This window comes from Canis lupus, chromosome 15, assembly GCF_011100685.1.
Source record: "Canis lupus familiaris isolate Mischka breed German Shepherd chromosome 15, alternate assembly UU_Cfam_GSD_1.0, whole genome shotgun sequence".
NCBI classification, from domain to species: Eukaryota; Metazoa; Chordata; class Mammalia; order Carnivora; family Canidae; genus Canis; species Canis lupus.
In genome coordinates, this window is record NC_049236.1 from 44,692,760 (window position 1) to 44,711,840 (window position 19,081).

Genomic DNA, 19,081 nt, shown 5'->3' on the forward strand with positions numbered 1-19,081 from the left:
TTTGAAAAACAATATACGTACAGACATTTCTCCACATGGGAAAGTTTCACATGATGTTTGACTGGGCCCTGTGCCTAATGTCCATCATTAAGGAGTTAACACAAATTAATTTAAACCTGGAAATGAAGCAGCCAAAACTGTTGACCCGTTTCCTCTTATGGATTCAATGAAAAGACTAAGAGGGCCTACACTACAGATCATAGCTTCTAATCTCAAGGAAACAAATAACAAAGCAGAAAAATCCTTTTCTTCCAACATCTTGGCTGTTCCTTTGGTCAATACTGGAAGAAGAAACAAAATGTGCGATATATGCATGGGGCATACTTTTCAAATTCACCCAACTCTTCCTGGCCAAAAGGATTTCCCTCAATGTGGCAAAAGGCTATAAATGAAAATTGGCAAGGCAGGAAGCAACAGAGACTCACGTTCATGAGAATGCCCACAGCAAGGCTCTGGGGTATCAGCTGAGGTGAACCTAAGGCAGCCCTGACTAACCTGCATGGCTGCTATGGGAAATGAATCACCCCTCTTGTCTACAAAGGGACAGGAACTATTGTGGAAAAGGTACCTTGAAGACACTGACAGGTCCTTTCCGTGGATGTCTTTCAAGACATGAATACTGAAATTGCTAAACTGCATCTTGAGGAAAGAGAGCATAGGAAGTTTTTCCCTAACATCCTTCTTCCAAGAGCACTGATCCACCTATGATTAGAAACTCTAGTATCCACTTTAAACCCAGTAAAGGGTGAGTCCCCTTTACCTTGTGGCTTAGGAATGAAAAGACAGTTGTTTTTAAGTCACGTGTCTATTTTTAGGACCAACTGGAAACTTCTTCACAGTTTACCTGATTATAATCTGCTAGAGTGTAGAAGCATGGAGTTCTAAGTGCAAAACATTTATGGAATGGATTCCATCGCCCTGGACTACTCCCGACTAGACCATACACATCTAGAGGACAGGGGCTGGGATGCTTTTTCTTCTACCTAAGTCTCTTACACAAAGAATGTTGCCCCCCCCCTCCAAAAAAAAAAGTTATCTTAGTCTTTCAAACAAGTTTTCGTTTCTACACTAGGAAGCAGGGTAGATACCTTTGGAAATATGACTATGTCATCCAATCAACTGTCGTTGAACCCCACAGCACAAAAACTCAACAAGAGTCAACATAAACATTTAAAAGAGCCATTGCTGTCCACAAATATCACTACATGTGCACGGCTGTATGGCCATATTCTATTTGAGGGATCTCATTATTATCTAGGAAATGATTTCATACTACAGTGTCCCAAATCACTTCGGCTAAAGGGATTAGGATAAAATGTCTTCCTGAAGAAAATCTTCCCTGAAATCTCATTTTTGCATATTATCTTTTGGTGCCATCCCATCTTTCTCTGCTCACAATACAGGTGGCACAGCCGCCTCTGAAACAGAAATAGCACATGCAAGGAGCCTACCGACAGGAGTCACCATTGGAAGAGGGTCACTGCAATGGGAAAGTCTATGCTACAGAAGAAGAATCAAAGAGCTATGTGACTCCTGTGAATTGCTTGGAAAAACAACAGACACATTGTTCTATATCACTGAGACCTTTTTTTTTTTAAGATTTTATTTATTTATCCATGAGGAGACACACACACACACACAGAGAGAGAGAGAGAGAGAGAGAGAGAGAGGCAGAGACACAGGCAGAAGGAGAAGCAGGCTCCATGCAGAGAGCCTGATGTGGGACTCGATCCCGGGTCTCCAGGATCACACCCTGGGCCGAAGGCGGCGCTAAACTCCTGAGCCACCAGGCTGCCCTCACTGAGACCTTTTGACACAGGAAGGAGGGCTTAAGCATAAGAAAATATGTTGGCCTGAACATATTTTTAAACTTTCAGCTTTCAGCAATCAGCTCAGTCTGCTAGAGAGAAGCTTCACTATCATTGCAAAGTTTAGAAAAATGGGGCTATAATAAGGATGTAATAACTGTAGTATGCTTTATCTATACCAAATCATGTTCCCTTGAAGTTCCAGTGTGTTCTAAATTAACATCAAAGGGAAGAATTCTTAACCCCACCAACTGGCATACACAGGAATTTCAACTGCTCTGACATAATAATGGCTCTAAGTAAATCGCTCTTAATTTCTTACTATCCAACCTACTGTTCAACCAGAAATAGTCAGAATTGCTGAGAGGATTACAGGGAAGGAGTATCCCTAATGTATCTCTTGCTTTCATCCTCCAAGTACAGCAAACTGCAAACTGAAAACAGCTTTCCATTCATATTAGCACTCTGAATAGTTTCTAAAAAAAATCACCTTTAGTGAACTGAGGCTGGGATATGGCCTAGTTAATATTATTGATACAATTCTTCATTCCATGCTCTGGAAGTCATATTTTGAATTTACTTTTTTAAAAAAGATTTTATTTATTTATTCATGAGAGACACAGAGAGAGGTAGACACATAGGCAGAGGAAGAAGCAGACTTCCTGCGAGGATCCTGATGTGGGTCTTGATCCTGGGACTCCGGGATCTTGACCTGAACCAAAGCAGACGATCAACCACTGAGCCACCCAGGCACCCCATACTTTTGAATTTAAAAGACACTAAATTTTTTACCTGTTTTGAAGGGGCAGATGGGACACTGTGTGGAAAAGAACCCAAAATACAGGAATTTCAAATTATAACCCATTTCCCAACCTCCGACAGGCTGGGATTACATTTAGAAACTACTAAAAAATTATTCATTCATTGTTAAGAACTTGGATTAATTATTGTAATAGTCCACTATGACATTTTCTCTTCGTAAAATCTCTTATTGCTATTTTATTGCTAATTACTGCAAGCACCACCTCAACTGCTTATTAAGTTAAAAATACTTTTAATGGTTCTTAAAGAATACAGAATAAATACACACAAAAAGAAAGGCAGCCCCAGTGGCCCAGTGGTTTAGCGCTGCCTTCATCCTGGGGTGTGATCCTGGAGACCCGGGATCGAGTCCCACATCAGGCTCCCTGCATGGAGCCTGCTTCTCCCTCTGCCTGTGTTTCTGCCTCTCTCTCTCCTCTCTGTGTTTCTCATGAACAAATCTTTAAAAAAAAAAAAAGAAAAAGAAAAAGAAAGGTGCTCTATTAAGAAAGAATAGGTATTTTGATCAATTTGCAGAAATGCTTTGAATATCATTAGAACCCACTTAAGATTATGACCTGCATCGTCTTAGAAAGCAGCAGTGTTTCCCAACAATTTCCAGGGAAAGAAGGCAGTATTTAACAAGACAGGTACACAGACAACATCCGCAAACAAACTCATACACACAACACAGGAATGTAAGGCAAGTCATCCAATCATTCCTGAATTTGTCTCAATAATGTGATATTGCTACCATTAGGCTAATTATAATTCATGCAGGAAGCAGCCCAGTTGGCTGCAAATGAAATGATCAGAATATTTTAGAATATTTTAGAATAAATCAAGTACCTGATAGTTTCATGAGAAGTTCAGAGGCTGCTTTGACAGACATATCCCGCCTTAGCACATTCCCCTTCCCTTCCTGGGGCTTAAGGGTGTCTTCAGAGATGCTGGAGGCTGGCACTTCCGATTCCGGGCTGAACACATAGCTGGACCGAGGCAAAGTGGCGCTTAAGGCCTCCTCTTCCTTAGGCTCCTCTTTCACTTTAAAATTAAGATTCATGGGCTCCTTCTGATTCGCAGCTGTCAAAAGAAGAAAGGCATTGTATATATATACATATACAAAAGGCCACTCCCCCTCTGAGCTGCCCCGGACTTAATGAAATACGGAATGCACAATCACAGTGTGCTAGCAGCAGGAGGGACCACAACCTCATCAAAATAGGCTGGGACCTGGGCAGAAAAAAATACGGTACACTCCATGAGCACAGGACTCTGAAGAATGTGGGCTTCTGAATCTTCGGAAGCTATCATCTTTTAAGAAGTGCTGCCTCTACAAAGTGGACATTTTCTCTCTGGTTTCCCTAAACATCTTATTTCCTGTATATGCTGCTGCCTCCCTGACCTATGAGCCTTCTCCCCACTTAGTCCTATTATAAAATAATGCTTTCAGGCAATTATTCTGCCATAAAATATTCAATATAAACATGAGTCAGAGGCAATACCCAAAGCAAAAACCTGGAATGGGGTAGTAAGGTGATGAAGAATCTGCCAGAGAGAAGCTCAGACTAGAGATACTCCAATTCTCATTATTATGAATGGATGCTCCTGACCCATGAGCCCTGGGGCACACATGTGGAACTGTTTTCCCAGTCACAGTAAATAAATCCATATCTGTAGCTCAAGTCATCTTTGGGTCCATGATGGGCTTTTTTTTTCCCCTAAGATTTTATTTTTAAGTGATTTCCACACCCAACGTGGGGCTCGAACTCACAACCCTGAGATCAAGAGTAGCATGCTCCACCAACTGAGCCAGCCAGGTGCCCCTCACAATGGGCATTTTTAAAAAAGAAAATCTTTTATTTTGAAATAGTTTCAGACTTATAGAGAAGTTGCAAAGATGGTTCAAGGAGTTCCCATATATTCTTCACCCCGCATTCTCTGATGTTCACATCTTACATAACCATGGTGCATTTGTCAGAACTAAGAAATTCACATTGCTATGATCTAAACTCCAGATTTTATTCAGATTTCACCAGTTTTTCCACTAATGTCCTTTTTCCATTTTTAGCATGGTTGGTTCGAGTGGAGAGTGTGGTCAGGGCAGAGCTAACTGGCCTATTATGGGATGGCTTCTGTGGCTTGGCTACCCCATAGCAGCAGGCCTTCACCCACTGAGCTGTATGCTCCCAGGGAAAGACCAAGGAGGAGGACAAGCATCTTCGTCCACCACTGGCCACTTTCCCAAGCATCTAGCTCCCCTTTTATGGGCCATGCAGTAGGAACTTCAGGTTGGTTGTATTAGATGTGTTTGTCTTTTAAGAAAGAAGATCCATCCTAATACAGAAGTCTTAGTAACACTTATGAGAGTGAGTCTGAAGCCCATTTCTGCTTAACAAGTAAGAATGAAAACAAATCCCCAAAGCAAGCACTTGTAACCTGTTGTCCACCACCTACCCTAGGCCAGTACTCAAGCACAAAGTCCTTTCTCCCTTGTGCCCTCTAAGGGTATACATTCTGGAATCACAAGTTCACACAGACCAGCATAATTAGAAACTGGACTCTGGAGGGCTAAGATGACAGCCTGGAATTTTGGAAGTTTTAGAAGTTTTACCACCAGAAAGATGCAGAGCAGTTCCAAGAGCTGCCCACTTTGTGTCCCTCACTCATTTTTACCTTTACCTACTTCCACCATACCACTCCTCCACTTCTGGTCCCTGTGCTATAACAACACTTGACTGTAAATTGACCTTCAAGCACTGCCTTCTCAATGAAGTCTACCCTGACCATCCTGTTCAGAACTGCAATTCCCATCCTATGGTATTCCCAATCTCTCTTACCTTACTCTTATCCTCCTTTTGCTCCAAAATACTTATCACCTGATAACTTCTTGTTAAGGATTGAATTGTGCCCACCCCCACCAATTCTTTTTTTTTTTTAATTTAAATTCAATTAGCCAACATACAGTATATACTTGGTTTCAGATGTAGTGTTCAATAATTTATCAGTTGCATATAACAACCCAGTGCTCATCACATCATATGCCCTCCTTAGTACCCGTCACACACCTGCCCTCCAGCACCCCTCAGTTTGTTTGCTAGAATTAAGAGTCTCTCATGGTTTGTCTCCCTCTGAGGACTTCCTATTCAGTTTTCCCTGCCTTTCCCTATGATCCTCTGCACTGTTTCTTATATTCCACATATGAGTGAAACCACACGATAATTGTTTTTCTCTGATTGACTTATTTCGTTCAGCATAATGCCCTCCAGTTCCACCCCCATCAATTCTTATGTTCAAGCTCTAACCCAGGATGTGGTTGTATTCTGAGATAAGTAATTAAGGTTCAATGAGGCCACAAAGGGGGGAGATGTAATCCAGTATGATTGATGTCCTATCAGAGACACCAGGGATGCATGCACAGAAAAGAAAGATCATGGGAGGACACAGCAAGAAGATGGCCATCTTCAAGCCAAAAAGAAAAGCCTCAGGAGAAACCAAACCTGCCAACACCTTAATCAGACTTCCAGCCTTGAACTGTGAGCAGTGAGTTTCTTTTGTTCAAGCCACCAAGTCTTTGGTATTTTCTAATGGCAGCCCAAGCAGACTCAATATATACCGTATAACTTTCTTATTATTATGTTAGCCATTATGATCTGTTCCCTTAACTCAAGAGTAGGCTTCAAGAAGGCTACGATCTTTGTTTCAACACTGATGTAACTTGAATGCCTCGAACAGTGCCTGGCACATAGTAAGTGCTCAATATAGATCGTGGAATGAATAAAATATGTTGGCTACAAATTAGTGACATCTGATGGTGCTTCACAATTACCCATGGGAAACAAAAAGTAAGAATCCCAAAATATTCCACCAAAGGTAATCAGAAGTGCTTTCCCTGGATCTGATCCTTAGACTGGGAATAAGACCTAGAGATAAAAGCTTTGCTATCTATAGCACAGCACTTACCGAGGTGTCTGTGATAATCATTCACTTGGACTCCCACATTACCTAAGGAGGAGTTCAGACAATTTTCAAGAGAAGCACCTAAAATCTGGCTCTTTGGTATGCCTGGTTGGCTCAGTCAGTAGAACATGGGACTACTGACCTTGGGGTCTTGAGTGTGAGTCCCATAGTGGATACAGAGACTACTTTTAAAAAATTAAAAATAAATAAAATAAAGTAAAATAAAATAAAATTTGGCCCTTTGAGGACAGTGCCAGTAGAATCTGAACCAAAGAGTACAGTGATGGTCTCTAGAGCAATCTGCACATATTTCTGACCTTAGCAAGGAAGGTAGCTCCTAAGAGGACTTTGTTTATTTAGCATACTTCTCCCCTTTCAACCATTTCCTGAGAGGGGGCTGGTTCCTGGCCACCTCCTAAAGCTTCTCTCACTCTATGCCTTTCTTCCAGAACACTTTATATAAAATCCTTTTCCAAAAGCATCCTAGTTAGTCACAACAGAGTAATTAAGTGGTGTGTTCTGTTAAGTCTGAAACTTTGATTCTTTGGGAAGCAATAATATTAAGTTATGCACTTTTTTAAATGCTTCTGTATCTTTTATTTTGAAACTTTAAAAAATTCTTTTTTAAAAAAAGATTTTATTTACTCATGAGAGACAGAAAGAGAGGCAGAGACACAGGCAGAGGGAAAAGCAAGCTCCATGTGAGGAGCCCAATGTGGGACTCGATCCTTAACCCAGGATCACACCCTAAGCCAAAGGCAGACGCTCAATCACTGAGCCATTCAGATGTCCCTGAAACTTTTTAAAATTCTAAGGTGAGGCTAGGAAAAAGATAAGAAACTACTGAAGCCCTAGAAGCAAATCCCAATTTTTAGAGAGAGCAACCTTAAGCTGATGCTTTCTAAAGATATAAGTAGCTTCTAGAAGTATTAGTCACGATACATGCTACATAAGATTTAAGAAAAAAATTTTTAGCATTGTTAGTACAACCCAGATTTAACAGAACTTCAGTAAGACACATAGAAAAACAAGAGGCAAACTAGTATGTTGCTGGATTATAAATTTGTAGGTAGCTCATATGTGGTTTTTGTTCTGACAATATCAAAAATGACATAAAACTAGTAGTATGCTGGGGAAATGTAATAATAACTAATAAAAGATCACACACACAAAAAAAAAACCTGTGGGAAATACTCATTTGCCCACGTTTTAATTTCCCAAACACTCTAGGTCTAAATACTAGAAATATTTATACTAAGAATGGTACATAAAGCCTATATTTTAAAATTAATATGATTGAGGGATCCCTGGGTGGCGCAGCGGTTTGGCGCCTGCCTTTGGCCCAGGGCGCGATCCTGGAGATCCGGGATCGAATCCCACATCGGGCTCCTGGTGCATGGAGCCTGCTTCTCCCTCTGCCTGTGTCTCTGCCTCTCTCTCTCTCTCTCTCTCTCTCTGTGACTATCATAAATAAATAAAAATTTAAAAAAAAAAATTTAAAAAAAAAAATTAATATGATTGAATAACTGCCATAGTTTTTTGTTATCTTACTTTTGTTTTTTATCTTACTTTTAAAAAACCCATTCTCTTTCTACAGTAAAGGGTGAAATTAAAGACGTTTCTTCTTTTCTCTTTGGGGAAACTGCTAAGAAAAAAAGGAACCAATCACAATTCACTGCCTAGTCTTTACTTCATTCTGATTAACACAAAGATCTTAGCACATATGGATCTCTATTCATAAAAGACTTTCACTGCCCTCACCTTGACTTCTCTTTATGTATCTTGAGGTTTCCAGATACTCTTTTTTTTTTTTTAAGATTTTATTTATTTATTATTCACAAGAGATACAGAGAGAGAGAGAGGCAGAAACACAGGCAGAGGGAGAAGCAGGCTCCATGAATGGAGCCCCATGTGGGACTCGATCCTGGGACTCTGTGATCACGCCCTGAGCCAAAGGCAGACACTCAACCACTGAGCCACCCAGGCATCCCCAGATACTCTATTTTTAATGCAGTGAAGAAACTCCACTAATCAAGAGGCCCCTTCTCTCTTTGTTCCAAACATTTTAGGATCTGAGCCACTTTGATTATAAATTATGCATATCTGTAAGTTCAAGCACTCAGTGGAGCTGAGCCACCATTTAAAGGAAACAAATCAGCTTTTTGAGGATTTATAAAGGATGCAAGATAAAAGCTAGTATGGGAAAGCCACTGGGACAAAATGATTCCAAGTTTTCAATTCTAATGGGTGAGTATTCATTAATTAAAAAAAAAAACATCTTAGAGCAAAGTGTCATCATTTCACGCTGATATGCCTTCTAAGTGCCCCCTCTGCCTACGACTATTCTCTAAATTTCCTTAAGAATAATGCACACACCTAGCATTTGCATAGTTAACAGGAACTGGTCCTTCCATCAATCACAGGAAATAGGTTTTACTATACGATCTTCACTTAATGAGTGAGGGAACTAGGGTCCCAAGAGGTTAACAGACCAACCCCTCCAAATCACAGAGACACAGACTTCAGGGTTTCTAGCTGAAAATGCACCCAACCTCTCTCTTTTCTCTCCAAGTGCCTTGGAGAGAGATACTATCCTAAGCAGTTGGACTACGGGCTTTCAAAATAAGTGATATGGAGTGAACCAGACTTCATTAGTGAGAAAGGGAAAGGTGGGACATAACCACCCTAAGAGGCACAAAATGACCCTTTTCAGTAGAAAGGAGATCTGACTAAGAACATAGAAGAAGAAGAACGGGCCTTACCATGACTGCTTCTGCTCTGCTTTGTCTGTTCCCTCTGGTGAAGGAAGGGGACACTTTCCTTAAATTTAATAAGACAGAGCCCTCTTTCAGCTCAGAATCTAGCAATTTTGTGAATGCTGAAATGCTACATGAAAAAGGTAGGCCATTAAGAATTTTATTTACCACCTCACCCTAAGGCAGAGCCAAAGACTCCTGGACCTAGAGATTGGTGGTTTTCAAACAGTGTTCCAGGGACTCTTAGGATAAGCTTCAAAGGGTCCCAACAAATGTTCGTTTCAAATTTAAGTTTTTAGGATTATTTAAAGTAATTGAAAATTTAATATAAAAATATGTACCTTCTCTTCTGTGTTAGAATGGACATCACTAATATTTACTTGTGTTGACAAGTAATTCAGTCTGGTATCACTTGTAATGAAGTTCCTCCTGTTATTATAGGAGTAGTAAAATTCTAGTAATATGTCATTAATAAGGAGGTGGTTGGCTATACACTGTTCTTTCAAAAAATTTAAACCTGTGAATGTGTGTCCATGTACAACTATACAGTTGTGGTCTTACTAGAGTCTATGTGCATACCTTGTATCAGGCTTTCTCAACATCACCACCACTGACCTTTTTGGGCAGGATAATTCACTGTTTAGCAGCATCCCTGGCCTCTGTCCACTAGCTGCCAACAGTACTGCCCGATCATGAAATCAAAAATTCTCTAGACACTGCCAGCTGTGCCCAAGGTACACCTCTGGTTAAGAACCACTACCCTGGGTTAAATTCCAGGGTGGGTTCAAGTGTATCTGCTTTGGTGAAGCTTCTCATCATGGCTGACTGACAGACACAGATATGTAAGTCTATCTGGGTCTATCATTTATGATGCACTTAATAGGGGCCAGGGGGTATGCTAAGTGTTAAATTATTTGAATTAATTTATTTGATCCTCACAGCAACCCTATTATTACCCCCATTTTGCAGTTGAGAAATCTGAGACTAAGGAGGGTAAATAAATTTCCAAATACCAGTTAATGGAACAACATTGAAGTAGTTAGTATGGAATTACAGGTGGCTTTACTGCATATTGCAAGTGTTGAATTGCTTCTGGCCTAATGACAAGGAATGAGGGAAGTTGCTAAATGCTGTCAACTTTGAAGCAACAATTTTTCATTATTATACCCTTCTTTCCAGCAGCTGAATAAATTTAAAGGCATCTTGAGATACAAAGTGAATTGTTAAAAATCTATTCTTGTTTACCACAACATCCCCATGGAAGTAGTATTTCTGGAAACTGCAATCAGCAAAATAAATGTAGAAATACACTAAAGGTTTATGCTGCTATATGACCTCCCCCCATCATAACGCTAATTCCATGCTCTGTGCTTATCAAATAGCAACTCTGCTCTGATTGCTGGACTTTTTGAGTAAGCAAATGCAATAAATGTGAACTTAAAAAATAAAGTTGTATTAAAAAATACACATTCTCTGTGTTTTATATATTGAGTCGGCACTTAGGATCATGTTTGACAAAATGAATTTATTGTGTAAAAAAAATGGAGTGAAAACCATTATTTTTACTTTCCTTACATCATGATAAGTAAACAGAGGCTCAGAGAATGATACGACTTATTTAAAATCACACAGCTCATTAATGATGGAACCAAAATCAGAGCTCAAATCCCCATATTACAAATAACCACCCAAGTTCCCTTGTAAGTATATGTGAGTACGTATGATCTGGCAGGACCAGGGGTTATTTGAAAACCTGATGCGCTTTAGGTGAGAGAAAAATAAATTACCTTATAAAAGTATAAGGAAAACCAAGATGTAGTTAAATAATAATTAATCATAGTGGAACACTGTTTTTAGATGTTAAGCATATTATATTCAAATAGAACATTTAAAACATGAGCTAAATATTTTTAAATCTTGCTTTCTAATAAGGTAAGCTACTCAATGCCTTAAGTAATTTTATAATTAATGTTTGGTGAAGTTTGAGCCATCTCCTATTTCTCAGTAGGCCCCACCTGGGCTTATCTTTGGACACATTTCGGTATCAATGTCCCCAAATCAGGACCACACAGGTCCCCTATGACAGCTACTACCACTGTACACACAGTGACGAAGGAAAAACAAAACAGGGCAGGGTCAAGGGTATTAACAATGAGCAGTGCCTCAAGAACTGTAAAATAAATAAATAAGGTTTTCCTCCATGAACTAAACTAGCAAATCAACACATAATGAGCAAAAAGTAGCTCTCTGCAGTAATCCGCTTAACAGACAGGATATCTCCCTTGTCAAAAGCAGGAAGGACAAGTCCGGGAAAACCAATCAAGTTATGAGTAAATGTGAAAGAAAGCTGTGTTTTAAATTCATTCTATTAACACGTACAAAGAATGAAATGTATGAACAGCAGTGAAGTGATTTTTATGTATGAACAGCATGAAGTGATTTGAGACTAGAAAAAAGAAAACCTAAAGATTGGATAATATATTTCCAACACTCTTCAGGGAAGTTGGTGACCATCTGCCCCAAATGACATCTCCTCTTGATTGTTACACTTGTCATTCTAAATTACCATGCTGACATTCTGGTTTATACATCAGTTTTTAAATTATTTTTGACATTGTGGAATACCCAGAGAGTCTGAAGAGCTCTGGGCTGTAGTAGACTATAAAATGGCCATGATAGGGGGTGCCTGGCTGGCTCAGTCAGTATAGCATGTGACTCTTGACCTTGGGATTGGAAGTTCAAGCCTTATATTGGGAGTAGAACTTACTTAAAAAAAAAAAAAAAAAAAAAGGCCATAACTATTCCCCTTCCTGAAGCCCCATTCCTTGTCATGTGACTTTGCAGCAACTCCCGTCAAGAGGTGGAGTGCAGAGCAGCCCGGGTGGCTAAGTGGTTTGGCACTGCCTTCAGTCCAGGGCGTGATCCTGGAGAATCCGGATCGAGTCCCACTTGGGGCTCCCTGCATGGAGCCTGCTTCTTCCTCTGCCCGTCTCTCTGCTTCTCTCTCTCTCTGTGTCTCTCATAAATAAATAAGTAAATAAGTAACTAAGTAAATAAATAAATAAATAAATAAAGTCTTTAAAAAAAAAAATAGAGGTGGAGTACATTTTCCCACTCCCTGAATCTTGCCTGGAGTCGTGACTTGCTTTGCTCAGTAGAAGGTGGTCAAAATGGTCTTGGGGCCAGTTCTCAGTCTAGCCTCCAGAGGCCTCATGCACTTTTGCTCTCTCCTTTGGAACCCTGCCCAGCTGTCATGTGAATGAGCCTGGGTTAGCCCACTGAAGATAAGAGACCATGGAGAACGGGAGAAGCCATCCCTAGCTGAGGCTATCCTAGACCAGGCTGGCCCCAGCCCATGTGGCAACGTACCTTAGATAGATGAGTTAGCCTGGAGAGACTCGAAGAAGCACCCTAATCAAACCATGCCCCAAATGCCAATCCACAAAATCATAAACTAAGTCAATGGCTATTATTTTGAGCTGCTACACTGTGGAGTGGTTTTTTACTTAACTGTGTGATGGACTCCAGTTCCTAGACTTGACCCTCCCAGCTGAGGGCCTGGAACATGGTACATAAGAAGACATCAAGGGACTCACAGCCATCAAGCTTCTCTTTGAACAGCCTGCTTACTTTCCACAGATTACCACTCTGCTCCATCTTCTTTCTTATAATACTAAGAAGCTAGCTGCAAATTTGCAAATCTTTCCTAAGTGAAGTAATATCACAACCTCAGAAAACTTGACTTCCAGAATATGACTAATGGAATATCTTTTTATAATTTGTTGTGGAATGCACTGTGGATGCTATAAAGATAAAGATGTTACAAAAGAAACATTATCTGCCCCCCACACGCACACCATAGCAACTTGAAATAGTTCAAGAGACAAAATTAATCATACACAAGCAATCAAATGAACTATGCAATAATACAACTACCAACCTGGGTGATAAAGACTCTAAGTATCACCAGAATTCACAGGGGGCGATGAGAAGGTTGGCTGTAAAGACCAGAATAACAGGAAAAGGTTTTACTAAAGAACCAAAATATTCTTTGAAGGATGACCAGCATTTGCATGGGGCAAACAGTAGGAGGAAGACAGGAATGGTTCCCTACATTGCTAGAAATTCTCTACAAAGATACAGAACCACTGGGTGGTTCAGAGGAGCATTAAAATTTAAGGATGCCTAGGTGGCTCAGCAGTTGAGCATTTGCCTTTGGCTCAGGCCGTGATTCTGGGGTCCTGGGATGGAGTCCCACATCGGGCTCCCCACAGGGAGCCCACTTCTCCCTCTGCCTGTGTCTCCTCTGTGTCTCTTATGAATAAATAGTTAATTTAGTTTTAAGAACATTATTATTCTTTTTTGAAAAGTTCTTATTCCCCCCCCTCATTTCTTCCCTAACAAGAGGACGATAACAGGGAATTCCACCATCAAATTACCAGACTCCTAGAACAACATGAATGAAGGCAGAGAATAGCAATGAGAGGGTATATACATGAGCTGGTGAAGACTGTCAACATTTTTCTGGAGAGCAGTGAGGATATGGTTCCTCTGGAGAAAGGAGCCAGGCAGAGGCATATCTGATGCAAGACATATTAGAAGAAGAGTTGTTAGAATGAGTTGGAGGGCCTGCGCGGGGAGGCCGGGGTGGAGAAGGCACCAGGGAGGGAGCTAAGAAGGCAAGCTGCCTAGGTGTGAGCTGATGGCCAGGAGAGGCTGCACGTGGAGGGACGGATATATTTTCAAGACACAAAGAATTTAACCAGATTAGTGACTGAATTAGCATGCATTAGAAATGATGCCATGGTTTGGAGCCAAGGAAAATAAACAGTGAAGCAGACGGAGGTCAAAAGACAGTTCGCTCAACTGAGAAAAAAAATTAAGTAATAGCTAATTAAGTGGTCATGAGCCAAGGCTTTGCAGTTCGGCAGAGATGAATCTTTGCTCTCTCCTGTGTAGCTAAAACCTTTTAAGCCTCAACTTCCTCATCTATAAAATAGGTTTAATATTATTGACCCCCTTCGGGCTTTTAAGAGGGTTACTGGAAAAACATGAAGTTGTGGGCTCAGCAACTTGGCTCACTGTAGACACATTTAATTAGTAAGTAGTAGAAGTAGTAACAATAGTAATAAAGGGCAATAAGTAGAAGACAATGTACTTCTGAGGGAAGGAAGAAAATGGCTTGGATTCAGATTTGCAGAAACAGGCTTTGATAAATTTTCCCAGGAATCTGTCAAGATAAAAAATTAGTCTCAGAGCAATTCTGGAACAGCTAGGTATATTCCATCCAACACTGCGAGGGAAAAAAAAGACCTGGATTCTAGTTGTGACCCTTTTACAACTAATCTCTTTGAGTCTTGGTCTTTGTCTACATGCTTGTCATGAGATGATGTATTTGGGAAAATGCCATACACTGTAATGCCCTACAGAAATATTAGTTGGGGGCAGCCCAGGTGGCCCAGCAGTTCAGTGCCGTCTTCGGCCCAGGGCGTGATCCTGGAGTCCCGGGATCGAGTCCCACATCGGGCTCCCTGCATGCAGCCTGTTTCTCCCTCTACCTGTGTCTCTGCCTGTCTCTCTCTCTCTCTCTCTCTCTCTCTCTCTCTGTGTGTGTGTGTGTGTGTGTATGTGTGTGTCTGTGTGTGGTGAATAAATAAATAAAATCTTAAAAAAAAATATTAGTCGGCCTTACTGTTACTACTGTTTGCACTAAGTAATTCCTGAAAAGCCTAAAGGAATTAATGCAACTTTCAATGGTGTCTAACATACAGCAGTCAGAATGGCTCCGTCCTGGGGACTGTAACTACACACCAGCAAACAAGGAACATCTAGGTGGCTCAGTGGTTGAGTGTCTGCTCAGGCCGTGATCCCGGGGTCCTGGGATGGAGTCCCATATTGGGCTCTCCATGGGGAGCCCACTTCTCCCTCTGCCTCTGTTTCTGCCTCTCTCTGAGTGTCTCTCATGAATAAATAAATAAAATCTTTAAAAAAAAAAAAAAAAGCAGAGCCAAGTTCAATTGCTCTGTTCCCTTGTTTTGTGATTTGGGGTACAGGCAGCCTAGGGGAGGGAATGTTGGAACCAGGCCCCTTGGATGGATTAGAATCCCAGCTCTGCCACCTAGTAGCAGCATGGGCAAGTCTCTTAGCCTCTGTTTCTTGGTTTCCACCTATAAAATGTGAATCCTCATACTATGTACATATAGAGTGCTTATGTTCAAATGAGTTAAATGGCACAGAGTAAGCACTATGTGAGCGATTGTTAAGGAAAAATAAGAAACAATGAGTAGACGTCATGAAATCTCTACAGAAGTTTCAGTCTGCATGTGTATAACTCCAGGCCTCATTTTCTTGTAATGTCACCTCTTCTTTTGTGACTCTGATCAGTCCTTGTCTCATAGAATAGCAAGTCACTGAAAAACAGGAATCACCCTCTCTCTCTCATATGAATCACCACTGGGGTCAATAAAATCCAAGGTTTCAAAAGGGCATTCAGGCCACCTATACGTATACGGCCCTAAATGTAGCTTTTGACACCAGGAATTTCGATCAATGAGCAGGTGAGTGCCAAGCATGAGAAAAGCAGAGCACAGTTAAAAAAAGAGCCAAGGGGCCTGGGTGGTTTAGTCAGTGGAGTGGACAGCTCTTGATCTCAGAGTTGAAGTTTGAGCCCCACGTTGGGTGTAAACATTACTTTAAAAAAAAAAAAATCTTAAAAAAAAAAAAGTAAACATGAAATAAAAAGAAGCACCAACTGAAGGAAGGCATAAAGGAAGACTCTTAAAAATAAAACCACTGGGGAAGGCGCTTTTAGGGAAGGGAAGTGGGAGCCCCTGGCTACTGGCGCTGAAATCTTATGGCATGACTGGCACAAGGATGGCATTTACTTACAAGAAGGCTCATTTGTAAAGATGTTTTACAGAAAGCCAATCAGAACCACCAGGCAAAAAGGACTACCTGGTTTACCAAGCATCTTACCCCTCCTTCTCCAGCAGTGCACACAAAGCCTTCACAGGATAGGGCAGAAAACTGTGTGAAATAGATAGAAGCAGAAGAACAAAGGCCTGCAGGAAACTGCAAGATAGTACACAAACACATTCACCAACTCACCTGCATTTATACAAGAAAGCCTCTGCTATTTTATAGCAGAGCTCCTCATATATCAGCAACAATTTGGCCTGTACCCATTTGTAAGTCACTGCCTTAAACATGCCTTCTCTCCTAGTTAAAATTATTTTGGACTTCATTTTACAAAATTAATATAATGTGGGAGACAGTATGAAATTTTTTTTTTGCCAGTTTCCAAATTAAAAATAGTCAAAATGACTTGTATCTTTTATTTTGGAAAACCAGGGACAAAAAGATATTCCCAGCCTATAACTGAGGTGCCAAGTTTCTGTCAACTGCTTGGTTACAATGTGGAGAGTTAGAATTAAATTTTGTATCTTGAAAAGTGTAGCTTTGAAGAAGAGAAATGATGTAAAGGCTGTTGCAAACAACTTTTAAGGCATCTAATGATGACACTCCTAGCTCCTTGATGCTCTAGATGAGTCTTGAGACTTTCTGGTTCTAACTGGAGAACACAAAGATGCTTCTTCTAATTCTCCTGTCATGAGGCCCCACGAGGAAAAACAAGGGGCTCAGTGGCCATGAGTCACCCAGGCCTCTTATTTATGTCAACTTTGACCTATGGGGGAATGCCTCAGACTCATCTCACACCACTCACCAGGCCCCTTTTTGTGATCTGAGATAGAAAAGAAGGAAAGAGGGCTTCACTGAAAAAAAACAAAACCAAAACCAAAAAAACACCACAAAACCATAGCTGTACTGAAAAAAACTGTATCAGGTACCAACTTCATATTCCACATCAGTGGGCTTAAGTCCCGGCTGCACATTAGAATCATTTGAGGATTTTAAAGAAAATGCCAATGCCTAGGCCCTTTCCTAGGCCAATTAAATCCTAACTTCTGGGAGTGACCCTGGGCCCTGGCATTTTTAAGAATCTCCCCAGGTAAGTATAATGTGCAGCTGAGTTTACACTCACAGCTGCTAGTTACGGGACAGAGTCTCAGAAGCAGCAGGAACCTAGGTGCTCCACGGTCCAGTGAGTGCCTTTCCCCTGCACGCCCCAGTCACGTGACCACTGGCTCCCTTGCTCTGGCATTCCATGACCTGCCTGGGTCTTCTGGATCCAAGAAGGATCTATGCCAATATACGGGGCTGCAGCCCTCCAAGGCCTGCCTCCTGGGCTGAAACCCCGAGTGAAGTTTACAAAATTATTTTTTCCATCAGTCCAGAAAGCCAGCAGCAGGGGCTTCCCCATAACCTTCCCTGAATCAATCACAGTGTTAAGCCCGGGAGCCTCGGTTCTAGGGAGCAACATCAATCTTCAAAGACTATGGAATGTTAAGTGTTGGCTCAGCAGAGGGATAGCTGACGGATTGGAGAAGGGGTTTGATTTCACCATCACATATACTGGGAAACCTTAAAACAGAGGTGGGGTTGGAGGAGGACTCAGAGTCTGTTTAAACAGCATCCTGCCAGTGAGTTTTTAATCTCACTGGGTTCCATTAAGTCATCTTTATGCTTAGTTTTAGTTGAAGGAGCAAGAAAGACTTCCCTTAATAACCAAGCAAGAAAGAATCAAGTGTTTTCCATCTCTTTCTGGGAAACAAGTAGGTATGTACACGCCTGAATCTGTCACTGTGCGCCAGTTCTGCAGTGATGTGGCTGGCACAGAGACTCACAGACTTGGTGCCCACAAACAGCTGCACCCCACAGAGCGTCCCAGCAGGTGCACGCACAGAGCCCAGCTCAAAAAGTCGTTGCGGGAACAATGCCGCCGTTATGACGCTGAGAGACAAGGCGACAGTAACCACTACTGCACTGCATTTGGTGATGGCAAAGGGCTAGAAACTCGGCCGCAGCTCCCTGAGATCTGGCCTTTTGGTCCCAGGATCACATCCACAGACACAGCCAGGTAGAGCACCACAGTGACAGCAGCTACCAATTACAAGGCCCGACCAACCAGAGAGTTAGTGGAAATTAAAGAAAAAAAAAAGCCCTCCAGAAAACGTATTCCTCTCCTCTTAACATATCTTCTCCTCCTGTGGGCTGCACTGCCACAGTCACTAAGTTTACATTTACATCCGAATATGCACGCACACACACACAAAATTACCGATGCATCTCACTCCCTCTCACTCCCCAGTGACTTTGTAACAGGTTGCTAGGTAACAGTGCATACAAGTCAGGTTTCAGGACCTCTAGTAAGCCACCATAAAATAGCTGCATGGGCCTTTTGCATAAATAGTGTGCATTTGTTATCTGTTTTCTTATGCCAATTGATCAGTCCGTAAATACTCTGACTACCAAACTGTATAAATAAGTCCCATCAATAACTGAGAAAAGAGATCACAGTGTAAGGCTTTGGTGCAGTCTTTCACCCCAACTTTCCGACCAGCTTCTCTTGAGTCTCTCCTCTTTGCAGTGGCAGCGCTCGGCAGGCCTTATCGTATGCTCCCTGAGATTGGGTCTGGAGCTAGTTACAGCCATAGCCCAGCAGGAGTAGGGTATCATACACCAAGCATTTCATCCAAAGACCAATCTTCCTTCATCATCTCTCCCCTTCCTTCAGATTTAAAAACTGCTTGCAGTCTTGGAATAAAAGCAGCAACCCCGTACTAAGAGCTATTCACCCCCACTTAGTCTCTCCCTGTCAAGTAAGGAAACGTCCCGTGTTTAAGCCACGCTAAGTGA

General features: G+C 41.4%; 1 protein-coding gene and 1 long non-coding RNA gene across 10 annotated transcripts in view; one reads left to right on the forward strand and one right to left on the reverse strand.

Moving 5' to 3' along the window:
- The window catches only part of ZNF827 (zinc finger protein 827), a 168,649-nt gene that overhangs the window by 99,737 nt on the left and 49,831 nt on the right, over nucleotides 1-19,081 (reverse strand). For all 8 annotated transcript variants that reach the window (XM_038558912.1, XM_038558915.1, XM_038558913.1 and 5 more), the window contains exon 5: nucleotides 3,459-3,692. In XM_038558912.1, coding sequence (XP_038414840.1) covers nucleotides 3,459-3,692 — 234 coding nt within the window. The remainder of the gene's footprint in view (nucleotides 1-3,458; nucleotides 3,693-19,081) is intronic.
- Nucleotides 3,066-10,754, forward strand: LOC111090077. 2 transcript variants are annotated; one of them, XR_005370806.1, is made up of 3 exons: nucleotides 3,066-6,152; nucleotides 8,639-8,816; nucleotides 10,508-10,754. It is a non-coding gene; the product is annotated as an uncharacterized LOC111090077 (long non-coding RNA). The 2 variants fall into 2 exon arrangements; XR_005370805.1 differs by having other exon boundaries at nucleotides 3,067-6,152; nucleotides 10,505-10,754.